Source organism: Chiloscyllium punctatum, chromosome 46 (genome assembly GCF_047496795.1).
Source record: "Chiloscyllium punctatum isolate Juve2018m chromosome 46, sChiPun1.3, whole genome shotgun sequence".
In the NCBI taxonomy this organism is placed as follows: domain Eukaryota; kingdom Metazoa; phylum Chordata; class Chondrichthyes; order Orectolobiformes; family Hemiscylliidae; genus Chiloscyllium; species Chiloscyllium punctatum.
Genome location: NC_092784.1, coordinates 55,480,170 through 55,498,421, shown reverse-complemented (window position 1 = coordinate 55,498,421; position 18,252 = coordinate 55,480,170). Strand labels below are relative to the sequence as shown.

Genomic DNA, 18,252 nt, shown 5'->3' with positions numbered 1-18,252 from the left:
TGAATGCTCTATATTAAACATGATTAATATTGTGTATTGTTGGTCACAATGATCATCTGAGAATTACAAAGTTGAATTCAAGAAAACCCCAGTCCTATTCAATATTTGTCTTCAATAAAGCAATGATAGTAAACTAATTCTGCTACCATGATTGTATCAGATCTAAGTTCTACACGACTGCCATGTACAGTTTTGAATTGTGATAGGCATTAAACAGCTCTGCCAACACTGTCCTCCTCAATACAGGGGGAGCCCAGCACATCAGTGCAGGAGACAAAGCTTTTCAGCCAGAGGTGCTGAGTAGATTATCCATCTCGGTCTCCTCTGGAGCTCCTGAGCATTGTAGATACCAATCTAAATCTGATTCAATTCACCCAAGTGTTATCAAAAAACAGCTCTAGACTAGAGACTAAAAAGGCTCCCTGATAATATTCTAGCACTGGACTGAAGACCTGTGCTCCATAATTTGCCACATCCCTAGCCAAGCTGTTCTAGTACAGCTACAATATTGGCATCTGTAGTGACTGTAAAGAAGTCAGCCAGGTGGACCTCATACAGTCTGAGTTCCCTGATTAGGGCTGTTAACCTGGTCCAATCAGGGAGCCCTGGCTGACAGATAGAAACAGGAGGGGTGTCTTTCGCTGTGTCTCACACCTGCACACACACAACATGGTGCTGGGGAAAAGAAATAAGCACTACTGCAGTTCGGCAGTAATGTGGGGGTTAAACATATATTTAAAAAAAGAAACAGGAGTGTCACACAGCATTGCCCTTTGATGTGGAGGGCACTGCTTGTCACTGGCCACTTGGATGTTTCTTTTCTTCCTGGTGGTGGAAATTGAATAAAGATTTGTGCACCTTGTGTCTTTCACTGTGTCTCACACCTGCACACACACACAACATGGGTGCTGGGGAATAAATAAGCACTACCACAGTTAGGCAGTAGTGTAGAGGTAAAAGAAAAAGAAAAATAAAAACTAAAAAGGGAAAAAAAGCAGGAGTGCCCCCTCTTCCGTGGTTACGTTAGAGCCCGGGTGTCTCTGGAGAAGGAGCACATGGTGTCCACCAACACCTTTGAGTTGTTCAGGGAGAGGTGGGCACCACAGGGAGTGGAGTGCATTATTTCCCCATCCAATTCTATTTTGATTTAATCCCTGCCCTCCCCTTCACTGTTTGATCACGCAGTATTGCCCTTTGACGTGAAGGGCACTGCTTGTCACTGGTCACTTGGGTGTTTCCTTTCTTCCTGGTGGTGGAAACTGAATAAAGATTCATGCACCTTGTGTCTTTCACTGTGTCTCACACATGCACACACATGGGTGCTGGGGAATAAATAAGCACTACAACAGTTAGGCGGTAGTGTGGGGGAAAATAAGGAAAGAGAATTAAACAAAAGAAAAAAATAAGATAAACAGGAGTGTCAGAGGTTCTGTTCACTCTGAGAGTTGGCTGAAAGGAAGCTATCAAGGACTCTTCATGTGTACATAAAGGGTGACTTGGTATTGTATCCTTGGAGTTATTTCTGTATCCAGTGGCCAATGTGGAAATTTGGCCAGGTGTATTACTATAGTGTTACCTCATTAAAAGTGACCCTTTATTTTATAATTCTCTACTTTTTAATGGAATGCACACATTTACATAACTTTTAAGCTTGAAGAATGGTTTGTAAGCACACAGCTAAGTCCTCTCTACTCCAAAGTTTCGACGTTCCTCTGCATCTTCCCCGTCAGTCGGCAAGGGAAAGAGAGTATGGTTTGTTCGTGATAGCAAAGAGCTCATAAGCAGCAAATTCCTGCCTCTTGCGGTTCTGCTGCTGTGCATTCAGGTAACCTGGGGAAATAAATAGTGATGTCTTGAAAATAGGTCACATTGTAGAAGAAGAAGTGCAGGAAGTCTTAAAAAAACGTAAAGGTGTAATAAATCTCTGGGACCTGGTTAAGTATATCTCAGGACATTGTGGGAAACTAGGGAAGAAATTGCGGAACCCCTAGCAGAGATATTTGTATCGTGTATAACTATCCATGAGTGGCTGGAAGCCTGGAGGCTGGCTAATGTTGGGCCTTTATTTTAAAAAGGCTGCAAGGAAAAGCCAGGAAACTACACCATTGAGTCTGATGTCAGTGATGGGTAAGTTGTTGGTGAGAGACAGGATTTACATACATTTTGAGAGACAAGGGCAAACTAGGGATAGTCAGCGTGGCTTTGTGTGGGAAATCCTTGTTTGCTGTCTTTTGTGTACATGACCCAGACTAGATGAGGGCAGAATGGTAGACGTTGTTTGTATGGACTTTGGCAAGGCCTTCAACAATTTTCCCCACAGTAGACTGATTAGTAAAGTTAGATCACATGGGATCCAGGGAGAGCTAGCCAATCGTACACAAAATTATCTTCACGGTAGGAGATAGAGGGTGCTGGTTGAGGGTTAGTTTTGAGACAGGAAGCCTGTGACCAGGATCTGTGCTGGGTCCACAGTTGTTTGTCATTTATGTAAACGGTTTGGATGAGAATACAGGAAGTATGATTAGTAAGTTTATGGAGGACAACAAAACTGGTGGTATAGTAGACAGTGAAGAAGATTACCTAAGAGTTCAACAGATCTTGATCAGCTGGACTACTGAAACAAGAAGTGGTCAACAGAATTTAATTTAGATAAATGTGAGGTACTGCATTTTGGTAAGACAAACCAGGGCAGGGCTTAAGTAACTAGTGGTAGAGTCCTGGGGCATGCTGTTGAACAGAAAAACCTAGGTATGCAGGTACAAACTTCCCTGAAAGTGGTGTCAGAGGTAGATAGAGTGGTGAAGAAAGTATTTGGCATGCTTGCCTTCATTGGTCAGAGCATGGAGTATAGAAGTTAGGACATCATGTTGCAGCTGTACAGGACATTGGTGAGGCCACTTTTGGAGTACGGCATACAGTTCTGGTTGCCCTACTAAAGGAAAGCAATTATTAAATTGGAAAGGGTAGAGAAAAAATCTACAGGATCTTACCCAGACTGGAGGATTTACAAGGAGAGGCTGGTTAGACTGGAACTTCTTTCATTGGAGTGTAGGAGGTTGAGGGTTGACCTTTTCGAGGTTTATAAAAGCATGAGGGGCATAGATTCAATGAATAGTCAAAATTTCTCTGAAACAATAATAATTTGGAGACTTTTATTTGTTCAGAAGAAAATTCATGCTGGACATTTGCTCATTGGTGAGAAAGATGGGCAGAATATTCAAGAGGCAAAGAGGTCTTGCCTGTCAACTGGAGAGCCAGTGGGAGAGACTCTATTGTCAGCACCTTTTTGCATCTTGCTATGTGTCTGGTGCTATCCATGCATTCAAAATCCAGTTTTATTGGCTTTAAGGACCATTAGGGTGCCCCTGGATTGTGAAAGGTGCCTACACAAATGCAAGACTATCACTCCATTTTCTTTACCGTGGACCAATACAAAAACTGAAACTACGTCTAGACGAGAGGGACCATTCAATTCATCTCAACCCATTCAAGCATAAAAGTTGCTACAGTTTGTTTTCTGGGCAGTCAGTTGTTTTTAAGGTTATGCCATGCTTCCCTTTGTTTTAAAATTTTGGACTTTGAAACCCCCAGGTTGAAAACAAAATTGAGGAGATGGTATAAAACAGATGCGGAGTTGATGTTTCAGGTTGGAACCTTTCATCAGGATGAAAGGTTCTGACCTGAAACATTGAGTCTCCTGCTCTTCTGATGCTGCTTGACCTGCTGTACACTTTCCAGCTCCATACGTTTATCGACTCTGACTTTCCAGCATCTGCAGAACTCAGCATCTCCAAGTTGCTACAAAACAGGTGATGCAGGTATAAATGTAACAATGCACCCTGCTCTATATGGAGTGAATTTCAGTGTCTCTCTATAGGCTGCAGGGTGTAACTTGTCTGTTGCAAAAAGACAGACTTCTGCAATTTCTTTGTAGTGCTGAAGATGAGCAACAACAACAACAAACAACTGGTCAATTTTTAAAATTTGTTTTAATTTTTTTTCCACACAGTCAGTGAAGTACAGAAGCAGTGAGAAAATAAAGTTAAGGCAATAAGATGAAATGTATAAATATTACATACAGCTGCCCTGCAATATCCACTGTTAAACAGTGTGTAGATACCTGGCCTACAGGCCTTGACAAGTTTCATTAACTTTAAACATTACTCTGTAAAGACAATTCAATATATACAGATCAGTTCTAACAGATGCTGGACATTTACAAAATAGCTGTTCCATTTGCTTAGCATCACTTTAAGTCCCATTATTTCAAAATGGAGACGCGCTCTGGGTGTCTGTATAACTTTGTAGTGGCGTTAGGGGTATATTTTGCTCCATCCATGAATTGCAGTGATGACATAGTTATTAAGTGGGTCCTTTGCTTTTTAAAAAAAATAATTTAGCTAAAATCAGTGAATAGTCAAAAACACAACCCTTATTTTTCTTTTTAAAGTGGCATATCCAAAACCTATGCATCACTGAATTGCTAATATATACAAAATAACTTGGAAGATTTTTTAAAATTGGACTTCAAAATGGATGGAATAAAATCTGAAGTCCAGATGATGCTATTGGAAGTATTCCTCATTCACCTGCTTTCCATCTGATCTGGAGATTCTAAAATTGTATTGATTCCTACTACATTTATACTGTTCATTGACCAATTTCACGGCTTACACAATAAATCGCCAATGTCATTCAAACCAAGCAGAGTGTTAAATGAGAATAGCTTCAGTGGCCTTTTAACACACCACGTTGTAAAGTCTGAGCAAATTTGCGCTGCATAAAACATTATACCTGCCTCAGTGCAAATATTTAAAGTGTCCTTTTTGGATATCCTCTTCTCACTTGGGCACAGTTTCATAGGTGTCTGTTATTCACACAGGCTTGAGCAAAAATTGCCAGGGGGCAAGTTGATTATACAAGTTGCCAAAGCCATGCACAATTGTGTCCTCCCTCAGCATTCACTGCAGCAGGGGATGACTGGATGCTTGTCAGGAAGGGGCACTATGGCTGGTGTCTGCCCATCTAGTCAAGAGTACCTCTCCATTTTGCCATTGTAACAGAGATCATTTAACAGCATATATGGGCATTGCTTTGTGTGGCTCTGCATCATGCAGTTGTTTTAACATTTAGTTTTTAAAAGAAGATTAAGATAAAAATATTTAATGCAGATAAATATGATGGATGTTGTTGCTTGGATTACAGCCAAGAAAAGACAAAGTTGCCACCTCCTTCTAGTTTAGTGCTGTTCTCTCATTAGAGAAAGATGGATGACTGGTGGGGAGTTTAACCTGATGGTTATCATAACTCATGCAAGTGGAAAGGTTGAGAAGGAGAATCCTTTGTGGTAACCTCAGCCTCTGTGGGAATTGAACCCAAGTTGCTAGCATCGCTCTACATTGCAAACCAGTCATCCAGCCAACTGAGCTAACCACCCCCAGGAACAGAAATGTTAATGTTCAGTTTCACACCATTCTTGTTCAGTTTCACACCATTCTCTGACCAAAAACTCAAATGAATAGCATTTGATGATCACTCTTTGCAATCACAAAAATAATGGGTGAGGCCAATCACAAATTATTTGCGTGGCAACAGCAGAAGACCTCAAGTGACACCTTCATTCAGCAAGAAGAACACTGCATGTCATATTGGATATGAAGCAAACATTCACACCTCACTGTAACTAGGAGATGTTGCAAAAACATGCAAATCAGGTGCAAAAAAGACTGGGACAAGGTACAAATTGCTTACATCACAGGGATGTCTGAAGGCATCAGTTTACAGCTATTCTGGGAAAAAAAATTCTGCAGATGAATATCAATTTTAGGAAGCAGTAGTGTAACATAATAAGATATCGATTAAAGATTAATCTTTAGCATTTTGTATAGAATATACTGTGTTGAATAATGGATCAGTTGACACTTACAGAGGTTGTTTAAATTTTCAAAGCTGCTTAATCTAATCACCTAAATTTTGACCACCTACGGCATTTCAATTCACTTTAACCATAAGGATATTAAGGGGTTACAGAACAAAGGGGGTAGATGGGGGTTAAGATATAGAACAGCCAGGATTTAATGGAATAGGATTGCATAGCTACACCTATTCATCTGTTTCTAAGGAATTACAAAGGGGAGGTAAATGTCAAGAAGCATCTGCAATTACAAGATAAGATAATGGAAATGAGGAATGCCATTTGAGACAATGCCATTTTCTCTGAAGAAAAATATCCACATCCGCTGTCACCCTATCCAAATGCCTTTCAATCTCTGCTGCTTTGCTCAATTCTGTGTGTGAAGAAGTGATTCTTATGTTTAGTTTAAAGGTGAGCGTCCTAATTTAACTTTACAATGGCAACATCAACAAGCAAGGCATGCTTTTGGGCTTCAGGGCCTAATGTTACTGTTCACAGAGATACACCTTGTACTCAAAGGGATGTAGGAAGCAATTCAGACACCAGGGGTTGTGCACCATTTGGGAACATGGTTTCACTTATATGTTGTGTGTTGTGTCCCCTGCTTCCAGACTCCCCATCAATGGGAAGAAATGTCTCAGCATCCTGTCACCATCAATTTCCTTGCGATCTTATATATTTCAATCAAAGTACCTCTCATTTTTCTGAACTTCAATGGACACAAACTTCAAGAAACACCACAGCTAAGGATGGTGTAAATTTTACATAAAACGGTATGGTCTGTTCAATCACTTTGTGCACAGTCGCTTTCTATAAGTGATCTCCTGACTTTTAATGTTAATAAAGATATTGGACAGCCACAAATAGAATAGTGCTCCTGCTCACATGCCTGGATTGAAGTAGGAACAACTCCTTGCAAACTACTAGATCAAGAAGTCCTCTCCCCATAGTCCATTCAGCACACAAAGGCAGATGTGTTTAATTATTTCAGCAAACTGTATTATTGTTCAAGACGAGTTCATCGCACACATCTGTGAGCACTGTGCACAAACGATTCAGCCCCATAGTATTTCTGATTTATCTTTGCATCACCATTTTGTTTTCATATAATCCCCTCAGAGTTACCTGCTTTCAATACTTCAGAGCCAATGTCTTGAGGAAGGAGGTTTCCACTGAAATATTAAATGGAAGACTTTCCTTCCTATAGCCTTTTACAACCACTGGACATCTCCAAGGGCATCACAGCTAAGGAAGTACGTCAGAAGTGTCAGTCACTGTGGTCATGAGAAATGCAGCAGCCAATTATTCTATCGATCCCTGTAAGATGCTGATCGATCTGCTAAGCATGTCTGTCTGCATTTAATTGAAAAACCTGCCTCTTGTAATTAGATTAAATCTGGTACAAAAGAATAGGAAACTGGGTAAAAAGATATGACACAGTTAAAGCGGTCAAGAAATCTAAGAGTAATGCTTTCACATTAAGATAGACATAGAAATATAGGTTGGCATTTCAGCCTCAAACTCGTCTCTCTTTTTTTAATTTGTTCATGCAATTTGGGCATTGCTGGCTAGGCCAGCAGTTATTATCTCCCTATCATTACCCTTGTACCAACTGGCTTGGAAAACTATTTCTGAAGCAAGTTAAGAGATAATCACATTGCTGTGCTCTGGAGTTACATGCAGGCCAGACCAAGCTAGTACAGCAGGTTTCCTTCACTAAAGAGATTTTAGTGAACCAGGTAGGTTTTTTAAACAATTATAGTCATACAGCACAAACCCTTCGGCCCAACCAGTCCATGCTGACCATAATCCCAAACTAAACTAGTCCCACCTGTTTGCACTTGGCCCATATCCTTCCAAACATTTCTTATTCATGTACTTAGCCAAATGTCTTTGAAACATTGTATCTGCATCCACCACTTCCTCTGGAAGTTCATCCCGCACGCAAACAGTGCAAAAAAATAGTCTCTCACGTCTTTTTAAAATTTTTCTTCTCTCACCTTAAAAATATGCCCCTTAGTCTTGAAATCCCCCAACCGAGGGAAAAGACACCTGCCATTCACCTTATCTATACCCCTCATTATTTTATAAACCTCAATGCGGTCACCTCTCAACCTCCTGTGCTCCTGTGAAAAAGTCCCAGCCTATCCAGCCTCTCCTGACAAATCAAAGCCTCCGTTCCCAGCAACATCCTAGTGAATCTCTTCTGAACCCTCTCCAGCTTAATAATATCCTTCCTATAAAAGGGACTAGGTCAAACACAGTACTCTAGAAGAGGCCTCATCAACATCCTGTACAACCTCAACATGATGTCCCAATTCCTATACTCAAAGGACTGAGCAATGAAGGCAAGTGTGCTAATCTCCTTCTTAACCATCCTATCTGTATGTGACACAAACTTCAAAGAACCATGTACCTGAACCTCTAGGTGTCTCTGTTCTACAACACTACCCAAGGCCCTAGTTTTAACTGTGTGAGTCTTGTCTTTGTTTGTTTTACCAAAATGCAATATCTTGCTTTTATCCAAATTAAACTCCATTTATCACTTTTCATCCCATTGAGTCCAATGACAATGGTTACATGGATATGATAAGACTAGCCCGATTCCAGATCTTTAATGAGTTTAGATTTCACCATGTGCCATATACAGAATATTCACCTTGAACTCCTGATTACTAGTTAGTGATATTACCACTACCACCTCTCCAGAAGATTTGGAATATATGAACCTCTTCTACACGACTGAAGAATTACACAGGTCCCAAAATAAAAAAAAGTGGATAGTTTCTGCTGCAGACAGAAGGAAATTAAATTTGTGACATGACTTATTGGTTTCTGCAGCTTTCATGTTAGTGTCCCTTCCCTCACTTCTCTATCACACAATTCAGTTTTTGCTACTTTGTTTTTGCTCAGTGTCTGTCCCCTTTGTCTTGTATCGCTCTGGTTCGTGTCATTTTCAGAAGCTGATCTGATCACTTTTTAAAGCTTTCTTCATGTGCACATTCTCTGCTGTGCTGTGTCACTAACCCTTGTCTTTCTCATCTTTGCCTTCCTCATCAGCGCTTACTTGACTAACACATGTCCAGTTGGCAAGAACTGACATGTAATTCCCACAGGCAGAGCAACAAACTACCGTCACTTCAGAACCCGCCATCATCAGTCACAGGTACAATTTGAGCCACTGTGACCAGTGTGACTCAGTTGAGGAATTTGCATCTGATTCTAAAGGTCATTCTGCTCAATTAAAGCCCTGCTCCATAATCTGAACAGTCATCCCAATTTCTGAGAAATCTTAATTGATCACTAGAAGCCATGTTTTCATCCATTTGCAAATGTTGGTGAAAAATCATGTATGGATACAAAGAAATCAGTGGAACTATAAAATCTAACCACTCTCAACTCACTCCAGCCTTTTTGTTAAGGGTTCCTCAGTGAGACTTGAATGACTTTGATTCTGAGTACACATTGTTGTAACTTGAGTATTTGTTTGTTCCTGTCCATTGAGACAGATCCTGATCAAAATGTTACCCCTTCACAGATGCTGCCAGACCTGTTCAGCTTTTCTAACAACTTCTGTTTTTGTTTCTGATTTCCAACAGTTCTTTCGGTTTTTGAAATGTTAGCCCTTGTGTTTAAACTCCCCTTTGCTCACTGCCTTCTCTAGAAAGTGTTTTGATTGCCACACCCATTACAATTGTTGTGAGGAGTCTAATTAAAGGTGTTGCAGAATTAAAGGTGCGTGTGAACGATGCTTAACAAAGCAAAAGAAAGTCTGAACGATCTCGTGCTCTCTCGATGGAGCAGTCTGTTCTGAATGAAGACTTTTTTTGAAATCACTTTCTGGATTAGTGGTGCTGGAAGAGCGCAGCAGTTCAGGCAGCATCCGAGGAGCAGATTTTACTGCTTCTCGGATGCTGCCTGAACTGCTATGCTCTTCCAGCACCACTAATCCAGAATCTGGTTTCCAGCATCTGCAGTCATTGTTTTTACCTTTTCAAATCACTGGCAGCATATGGTGGATACCACCTTGAGAGCACTAGGCTTGAGGAGAACAAAATGCCAATTTGGTGGAAAATATCGAACTTTTTTTATAAAAAGAACCATTTAATTGTTGAAAAATGAACAAACCTTGCCTGTTTAATATTCAAGTTATTCAGTCCCTGTTACAGATCGTGTGATGAATAGGTAGATGACAGCAGCAGCTCAGTGGTTAATGATTTGATACCTTATTGCCATCAAAAATGCTTTAAACTCTGTGTATTAATAATTCTCTTCACATCCATTCTTCAGAACATACAGAACTGGACTTCAACTTAATTGGTGGACACCACACTTAAGTATATTTTCAATAACAGCTTTCATTTCTTTAAAATAAAAAGGGACCTTTTGCAAGCCTACAGCATCACAGTTAAACAGTGCAGATGTGTTGCACTTACATCCAGGAACGTCATTACAGAAAACATTCTGTTTTTGATCCATATTTATTATCACTTTATAAAATAACACACGAGAAGGAGGAGGAGGAAGAAGAAAAGGAAAAATCACACCTTAGCATCACACAGCAATGTTCAGCTTTGCATAGAAGCGTGAAAATTTACAAAATACCGATGAGCCTTTTGGGTAGTGAAGAGACTGGGCTGAAACCATAGGCAATAATGGCACATGTTGCAGTGGCTGACACCACATGGCGCCAGGAAGGGATTCTCAGTGCAAATTGGATGCAAGTATTTAACGGGAACCGAGAACATCATTTTCATGATTAATGCACAAACCCACACATCCAAAACCATTGCAGGCAGATTCAAGTTCAGGATGTGGCACAAATACACAAGACAGGAATTGTTTATCAATTTCCATTAAGGGTTGAACATCAAATACAATGGAAATGTTCTGCGCGTCAGCAAACCTGTAGGACTGCAAATGGGTGCTACATGTAGTAGGTACCTCATCCTAAAGCCGGAGGGAGCAAGAGAGCTCCTCTCAGATCAATAGCCAAGCCACATGGACTGCAGTGGTTCAAGAAGGTGGCGCAACACCACCACTGTCTCCAGAACAACTGGGGATGGGCAATAAATTCTGGCCTTACTAATGAGGCCACCCATGACAAGATGGATGAAAGCTCATTGAAAAAAAGATGGCTCAGAAGAGAAAAATTTAAATGACATCCACCACAGCTTGGTGAGATGTGCACCATCGATCTTGGAAGATTTTGGGTGGGATTTTCTCTGTGATCTCCTGAGACCTTGAGCTGCCATGCTCAAGTGCTCAGTTAAGACCCAGACATTAGGCTCAGCATCCAATGGAGGACAGCAGGTGGAATCTCACAACTGGGGAGGGCCAATAGCGCCTCTGGCTTGAGAGAAGCCACAGGATCATGGTGTCGGGTAAGTGAAGGAGGAAGCACTTCAAACCCAAAGTTAAAACGGCCTTTGCAGCAGGAGGAGGTAATCCTTCTACAGAATGGCACGTGGCTGCTTTTGTATCCAGGCACGCAGAGATAGCCCCTGATGGACATTACCCTACCCTGCTGCTGTGGTCTGCTGTCACGGGGCCTCTATCACCTACCCCATCCCCCACACACCTCTCTCCTACCCTCACACAAACACCCCACCCTCACACACCTCTCTTCCACCCTCACACAAACACCCCACCCTCACATACTTCTTCTCCACCTTCACACACACATCCCACCCTCAATCTCTCCCCCATTCTCACACACACACCACCCTCACGCAAACACATACACACACCACCCTCACACACCTCTCTCCCACCCTCACACAAACACCCCACCCTCACACACCTCCACCTTCACACACACACACATACACACACCCTCAATCTCTCCCCCACCCTCACACACACACCATCCTCACACACCTCTCCCCCACCCTCATGTACACACATCACCCTCACACACCTCTCCCCCACCCTCACACACACACCATCCTCACACATCTCTCCCCCACCCTCACACACACACATCTCCCTCACACATCTCTCCCCCACCCTCACACACACACATCTCCCTCACACACCTCTCCCCCACCCTCACACACACAAATTACCCTCACACACCTCTCCCCCACCCTCGCACACACAAATTACCCTCACACACCTCTCCCCCACCTCCACACACACATTACCCTCAAACACCTCTCCCCCACCCTCACACACACACTACCCTCACACACCTCTCCCCCACCCTCTCACACCTCTCCCCCACCCTCACACACACCATACCCTCAGACATTTCTCCTCCACCCTCACACAAACACCCCACCCTCACACATATCTTCTCCACCTTCACACACACACATCCCACCCTCAATGTCTCCCCCATCCTCACACACACACCACCCTCACACACCTCTCCCCCACCCTCACGCAAACACATACACATACCACCCTCACACACCTCTCCCCACCCTCACACACACCACCCTCACACACCTCTCCCCCACCCTCACACACACCACCCTCACACACCTCTCTCCCACCCTCACACAAACACCCCACCCTCACACACCTCTTCTCCACCTTCACACACACACCCACACTCAATCTCTCCCCCATCCACACATACACACCACCCTCACACACCTCTCCCCCACCCTCATGTACACATGTCACCCTCACACACCTCTCCCCCACCCTCACACACACCACCCTCACACACCTCTCCCCCACCCTCACACACACATCACCCTCACATACCTCTCCCCCACCCTCACACACACATTACCCTCACACACCTCTCCCCCACCCTCACACACACCATACCCTCAGACATCTCTCCTCCACCCTCACACAAATCCCACCCTCACAGACCTCTCCCCCACCCTCAACACACATCCCACCCTCACATCTCTCCCCCACCCTCACACACATCCCACCCTCATATCTTTCCCCCACCCTCATACACACGCCACTCACACACGTACACCCTCCCCCCTCATACACACACCTCTCCCCCACTCTCTCTCACACACATCTATGCCCCACCCTCACACACAGACCTTTCTCCCACCCACACACCTCTCCCCAAACTCACACACATTACCCCCACCCTCACACATATGTCTCCCCCACCCTCACACACACAAACACATCTTTCCCCCACCCTTACATATACCTCTCCTCCACCCTCACACACACACATATAGACACATTCCCCCCTACCCTCACAAATCTTTCCCTCACCTTCACACACCTCATCACCACCCTCACACAGACCTCTCCCCACCTACCCACCGCCCTCACACACAAGTCCACCTCACCCTCGCACACACCTTACCCTCACACACCACATTCCAATCACTGGCTTTTAATTGGATCAATTCGCTATCTCATCCCTTTCTGACCCCGCTACGGAACACCCCCTCACCTCCACACACCCACATTGGTGGCACAGAATTTCATGTTTCTCACCTTCGTTACAGGCCCCTGCTGGTGGGGGCTAAAAATTCTATCCCTTGTCCTTTATGTTCTGGGCTAACGGCTGGCAGGAGGCTGGCCAGTTCTGCACAGGGAGAGTTATCAAAACATTGGTAGGTGTCAAACTCAGCCACTCTCACCCAAGGAATTCACAAAGTGCCTTTGGAGCAAAACACTGTCCTGAAGCCGTGTGCATTGAGGAGAGAGACAGAGAGAGAGAGAGAGAGAGAGGGGCAGACAGGAAAGCGGAATGGGAGTGATACCTTAACAGAGGAAATACTCCCTTTGAAAACATGACAAGTCCATGGGGATGGCAGAAAAAGCAAAGATTTTGTCCATGATTTACTGCAGACCTGTGAAGTAGTCTACAGAATATTTCACAATGGTTCCTAACATATTGTGTGTATACTGCAGATGTGGAAACAAACTGGGTGAAATCATTGACAGTTGAGGAATTGCTGAGATAGGGGCAGTTATTTAAAACTGAACAACACAGGATGGCAGGGTATGGACAGCTCGGTGGCTGAATGGTTAGCACTGTTGCCTCACAGCGTCAGGGACTGGGGTTTGATTCCAGCCTCAGGCGACTGTCTGTGTGGAGTTTGCACATTCTCCCTGTGTCTGCATGGGTTTCCTCCAGGTGCTCCGGTTTCCTCCCACAATCCAAAGATGTGCAAGTTAGTTAAATTGGCCATGCTAAATTGCCCATAGTGTTCAGGGATGTGTAGGTTAGGTGCATTAGGGATAAATGCAGAGTAATGGGGAATGATTGGGTGGGATATTCTTCAGAGGGTGGGTGTGGACTTATTGGGCCGAAGGGTCTGTTTGCACACTGTAGGGATCCTATTAAAAAATTTGTCAAATCTGTTCAGACATGTCAGTACACACCTCTAGCCCAGAGGCAGTGACACAGGATGGCTGGGTATTCCCCAAAGTACCAGCCTCAGTTATCCACAGTGCATAATTAAACCTTGACAAGAAAGCATACCTTGTCTACAAGTTTGTCATTTATAGTCAATTGGAAGCCTACTCTCCCTAGCTTCACACTGACTCAAAGTTCTTCTGGTCTGGGACATTCCGGCATCCAGACTTCCAATGGATGGACTTCTAACATTTCAGCTGAGTCACAGTTATAAACAACACCATCATCATGGGCATCAGCCAGTCTGTTAGCCAACTGGAATCTCTCAGTGCAAAAGGAGGCCATTTGCCCCACAATGCCCATGTTGGGCTCACTGAAAGAGCTTCGTCCCCAGTCACTTTCTCTGTAAGCTTCTCCCTTCAAGTATTTATCCAATTCTCTGTTGAAATACTATTGAACTTTTTTTTTTAAAAATGTAGCAATTGGCTGCAACTCATCAAAAGGCACAGTAGAATTTGACTATAACAATTCAACCTTTTGCTACTTGTATTGGCTGCTGTTACAGTGCAACTCAGGTGCACATTAACATTTCATTGAGGTTTGCAGCCATTCTATCATACCAACATTTATATACAAAGTTAGCTCAACGTTCGGTCCAGTGACAGGAATACATTGTAAAGAGCAATTCATCAGTGAGATGTAACCAAGAAGGTGCTTAGAAAGACTGAGGATTGGTGTTGTACCCCAGGCCTAGTATCATTCCCGCTACATCTGACTGGACCAGTTTTATGTGGTCTGTTTGAATGGCTGTTCTCCTGATAACATTTCAAAGTGACATAATGGAAGGTAGATTGCACTGCACCAACAGGCAATAAAGCTCATACCACAGGACACTAACCCGTAATACCATCAGAAACCCTTCACACCTAACAAACAACAAGATGGCAGCTGAATAGCAGTTAAATGCTTCAAGAACTAATGTGGTAAACTGCACCTGACCTGCCTCCATCTTTACACTGATATCAAGAGCTGGTGCCATGCAGATTCTTGGCAAACTGAATATTTTTATGATGAAGGCCAGTTGTCACCAGTCTGAGCTAGCTAAAGAGAACATGGTACTGGCATGTCAACTGAGAGATTGGGCCAAAGTGCAACAATTTCATTCAGGATCTGAAAGTCTGATAGCTCTGGGAGTTGCTACAAATAACTATCTCTTTGCATCTGAAATGCAGAGTGTAATTTCACAAAAAGCCTAGTCCTGGGCAAAGGAAACACTTCACTTTTGTTAAAGGGACTGTTTGCTACATATTGCGGAGCCCTCGTCATCTGATTGGAATAATAATCTGAATCAATGCCTCTAGTTTTGAACAGTCAACAAGTCAGGCAACAAAAATAGCCTCAAAACCAGGCCATAGTACAGCTATAGTGTATGAACACAAACATTCCATGTTGGAATGGAGGGCAAGAACTGTTTAAAGCACATTAACTCTCCTACACTACAGCCAATAACAGATGCATGGGTCCCTGTAATAACACGTGCAGCGCCGATTCTGAAATAATTCAGAATATTTTCTAAGATTGCAAGGTGTTGGTAAGGGTTAATGCTAATCTGCAGCCAACTTACATAACTTCAATAATTTACTAACCTTTTTTTACAAGAGCACTTCAGAATATTTAACTATGTGACATGACCACATGTAGAAGCAGTTGAAGCGTGTAATGCACTTAACCAGTATATTTTATACATAAACATGCAATCACATGATGCTGAAACACTATCATTTTTAAATTTTTCACATTCTTTTGAAGTATTTAAACCTCTGTAATTTTGTTTGCAACTTAACAAGCACCTTGGCAATCAGAATCTGAGGTTTTAGTATTTTGTTTTCCTCAGTTGCATGGTTTGATTCTTGCGTCACGAACAGTCTGATTTATAATTCGCTTCGCTTGCCGTTTCATTTGCAGGTCTTCCAACTCCGAGCCCCTGCTAAAGTGTCTGACGGCTTATCTCTTTCTTTTCATGAACAGCCACACTGCCTATGTCTTGTGAGGTTGCCATGGATACTGGCTTAGTGACTGGTCCTAACAGGGCTGTGGAGTTGCCTTGCTGGTCAGCAAGTGTCTTTGCGTTGTCCCCTGCCTTCCGTCTTTCTGCTGCTGCAGCTGGCACCACAGGGATGGCCATTTTCACAGGCCCAAGTACACTCTTTGCCACAGAGGCCAAATGGTTGACAAAACCCGGTTTGTCTGAGCATGATGACACCACCGCTGGGGAACCTGGCCCAGCCCCACATGGTGTAGGGGTGGGTGGCTTCTTTATTTTAGTCTCCGGGGTCCCTTTACTCACTGAAGGTGCCTCACATGCTCCTTTGTAACAGTTAACTGGGGCACTTCTATCCCCGGCGTCGGGTCTTTTGGCTGGTTGCAGGAGGCTTTCCTGAGGCAAAGTCTCATGACTGTTGACCTTCTTCTCCTCAATCTTGCATGGGTCTTCAACATTATCTTTGGTCTCACAAGCCATGCTCTTCTTGTGGGCATCTTTTCCATCACTGCTTCCCACAGGCTTTGTGGCCTCCAGCTTGGCAGGAATTTCCAGTGCTTTGCCCTTTTCCTCAGAGGCTGGCTGGGGACCAGCTGCTGGAGATACATCTTTTGGCTCTGCCCTCTGATTTGGCAATGTCACGGTGCCGTGGTCTGGCATTAGTTTGCAGGCACCATCCTGGTTCTGGGCGCCAGGTCCTAATGGTTCAGTTTGCACTCCTTGGTGTCTCCTTTTTGCAGGATCAATGGACCGCGTCTTCTTGGGTTCCTTGGGGTGTTTTTCCTCTGGAGGTTCCAAGACACAGTTTATTTGGATTGGCTGTGTAACATTGACATTAAGGCTGGTCACTACTGGCGCTGGAGACATTTTCGATTCGGAAGGCGTTGGCAAAGTATCAGGTCTGGGGATCAGTGATGACTCAGAACTCTTGTCCATGCGTGTTGTTGAAGCAGAGGATGGAGATGTACCATTCTTTCCTCTCGTGGTACTAAATGGTGTGTCCTTATCTAAGCTTTGATCAGATTTTTTGGCTGCTGCTGTGTTGGAAGGTGGATCAGAATTCTGGGCTTTTGAAGCAATAGTCTTGCCATTTGATTCCTTCACTGAAGATGAAGAAGAACCACTAATCCCCTGGTCTTCAGCCAAATGTTTGGTCACGTCTTTAATCCCACTGGAGATGCTGTGAGAGGTAAATGTGGAACATGTTCTTGTTACGCCATCATGATTTACGTTGACCCCTCCAACTGGAATCTCCTCATGATCATTGATTTTAACCTCTAGTTCCTGCACTGGGTCAAGTCCTTCCCCCCTTTCTTGCCTGATCGTGGAGAATATGTCTCTATCAATCAACGGAGACTCCTGCCTGCCCAGTTTCCTGACAGCCATCTGTCGGAAAGGCCCCACTTCACTGCTGTCACTCTTTGATCCCAGGACTTCTCCCTCTGACTCCATCAGGCTCTGCAGACTGGTGTCACTGTGCAGACCTTCCTTCCGGAATTCCGAGTGGGATGCCTCGAGGCTGTGCTTGCGGATTGCGAGTTTCTTCTCGGACGAGAGTGGGATGGACAGCTTCTCCGCCGACTGCACCCTCTTGAGGAGGGGGGACCTGGGGGGCTCTGCGCTCTTGGGCCGCGGTCTCACCACCGGGGGCGACGAGTGTAACTTGATGTGGAAGGTCTGCGTAGTGTTGGAGCTGCCCACCGTGTGGGCGGGCAGTGGGAAGGAAGGGTGCTGTGGGGACGGGTGGGTGGGCGACGGAGTGTGAGCCAGAGGCGACAGTGGGATGTTCCCCGCTGACTTGCACCGCGCTGATCTGTACTGGCGTTGGAGCTTCGGGGACAAGCCATGAAGGCTGCTGGGCCGGATGTGATGTGGGGTGGCCGGGGAATTTGGAACACTTGAACCTGGGGAGCTACTCTGAGATGAGTTTCCCCCTCCACCTGCGGGGAGGACAGAAATTGTATTAAGCTCACAATATGTGCATGCACGTTTGAAATT

General features: G+C 44.1%; 1 protein-coding gene across 8 annotated transcripts in view; it reads right to left on the bottom strand.

Moving 5' to 3' along the window:
• Positions 1–13,061: 13,061 nt before the first annotated feature.
• The window catches only part of LOC140468119 (microtubule-associated serine/threonine-protein kinase 1-like), a 156,982-nt gene continuing 151,791 nt past the window's right edge, over positions 13,062–18,252 (bottom strand). For 6 of the 8 annotated variants that reach the window (XM_072564305.1, XM_072564301.1, XM_072564302.1 and 3 more), the window contains one exon: positions 13,063–18,194. In XM_072564305.1, the coding sequence (XP_072420406.1) occupies positions 16,201–18,194 (1,994 nt within the window). In that variant the 3' untranslated portion in view covers positions 13,063–16,200. Of the gene's footprint in view, positions 18,195–18,252 lie in introns of all 8 variants that reach the window. The other 2 variants (XM_072564304.1, XM_072564308.1) reach the window with 1 other exon arrangement.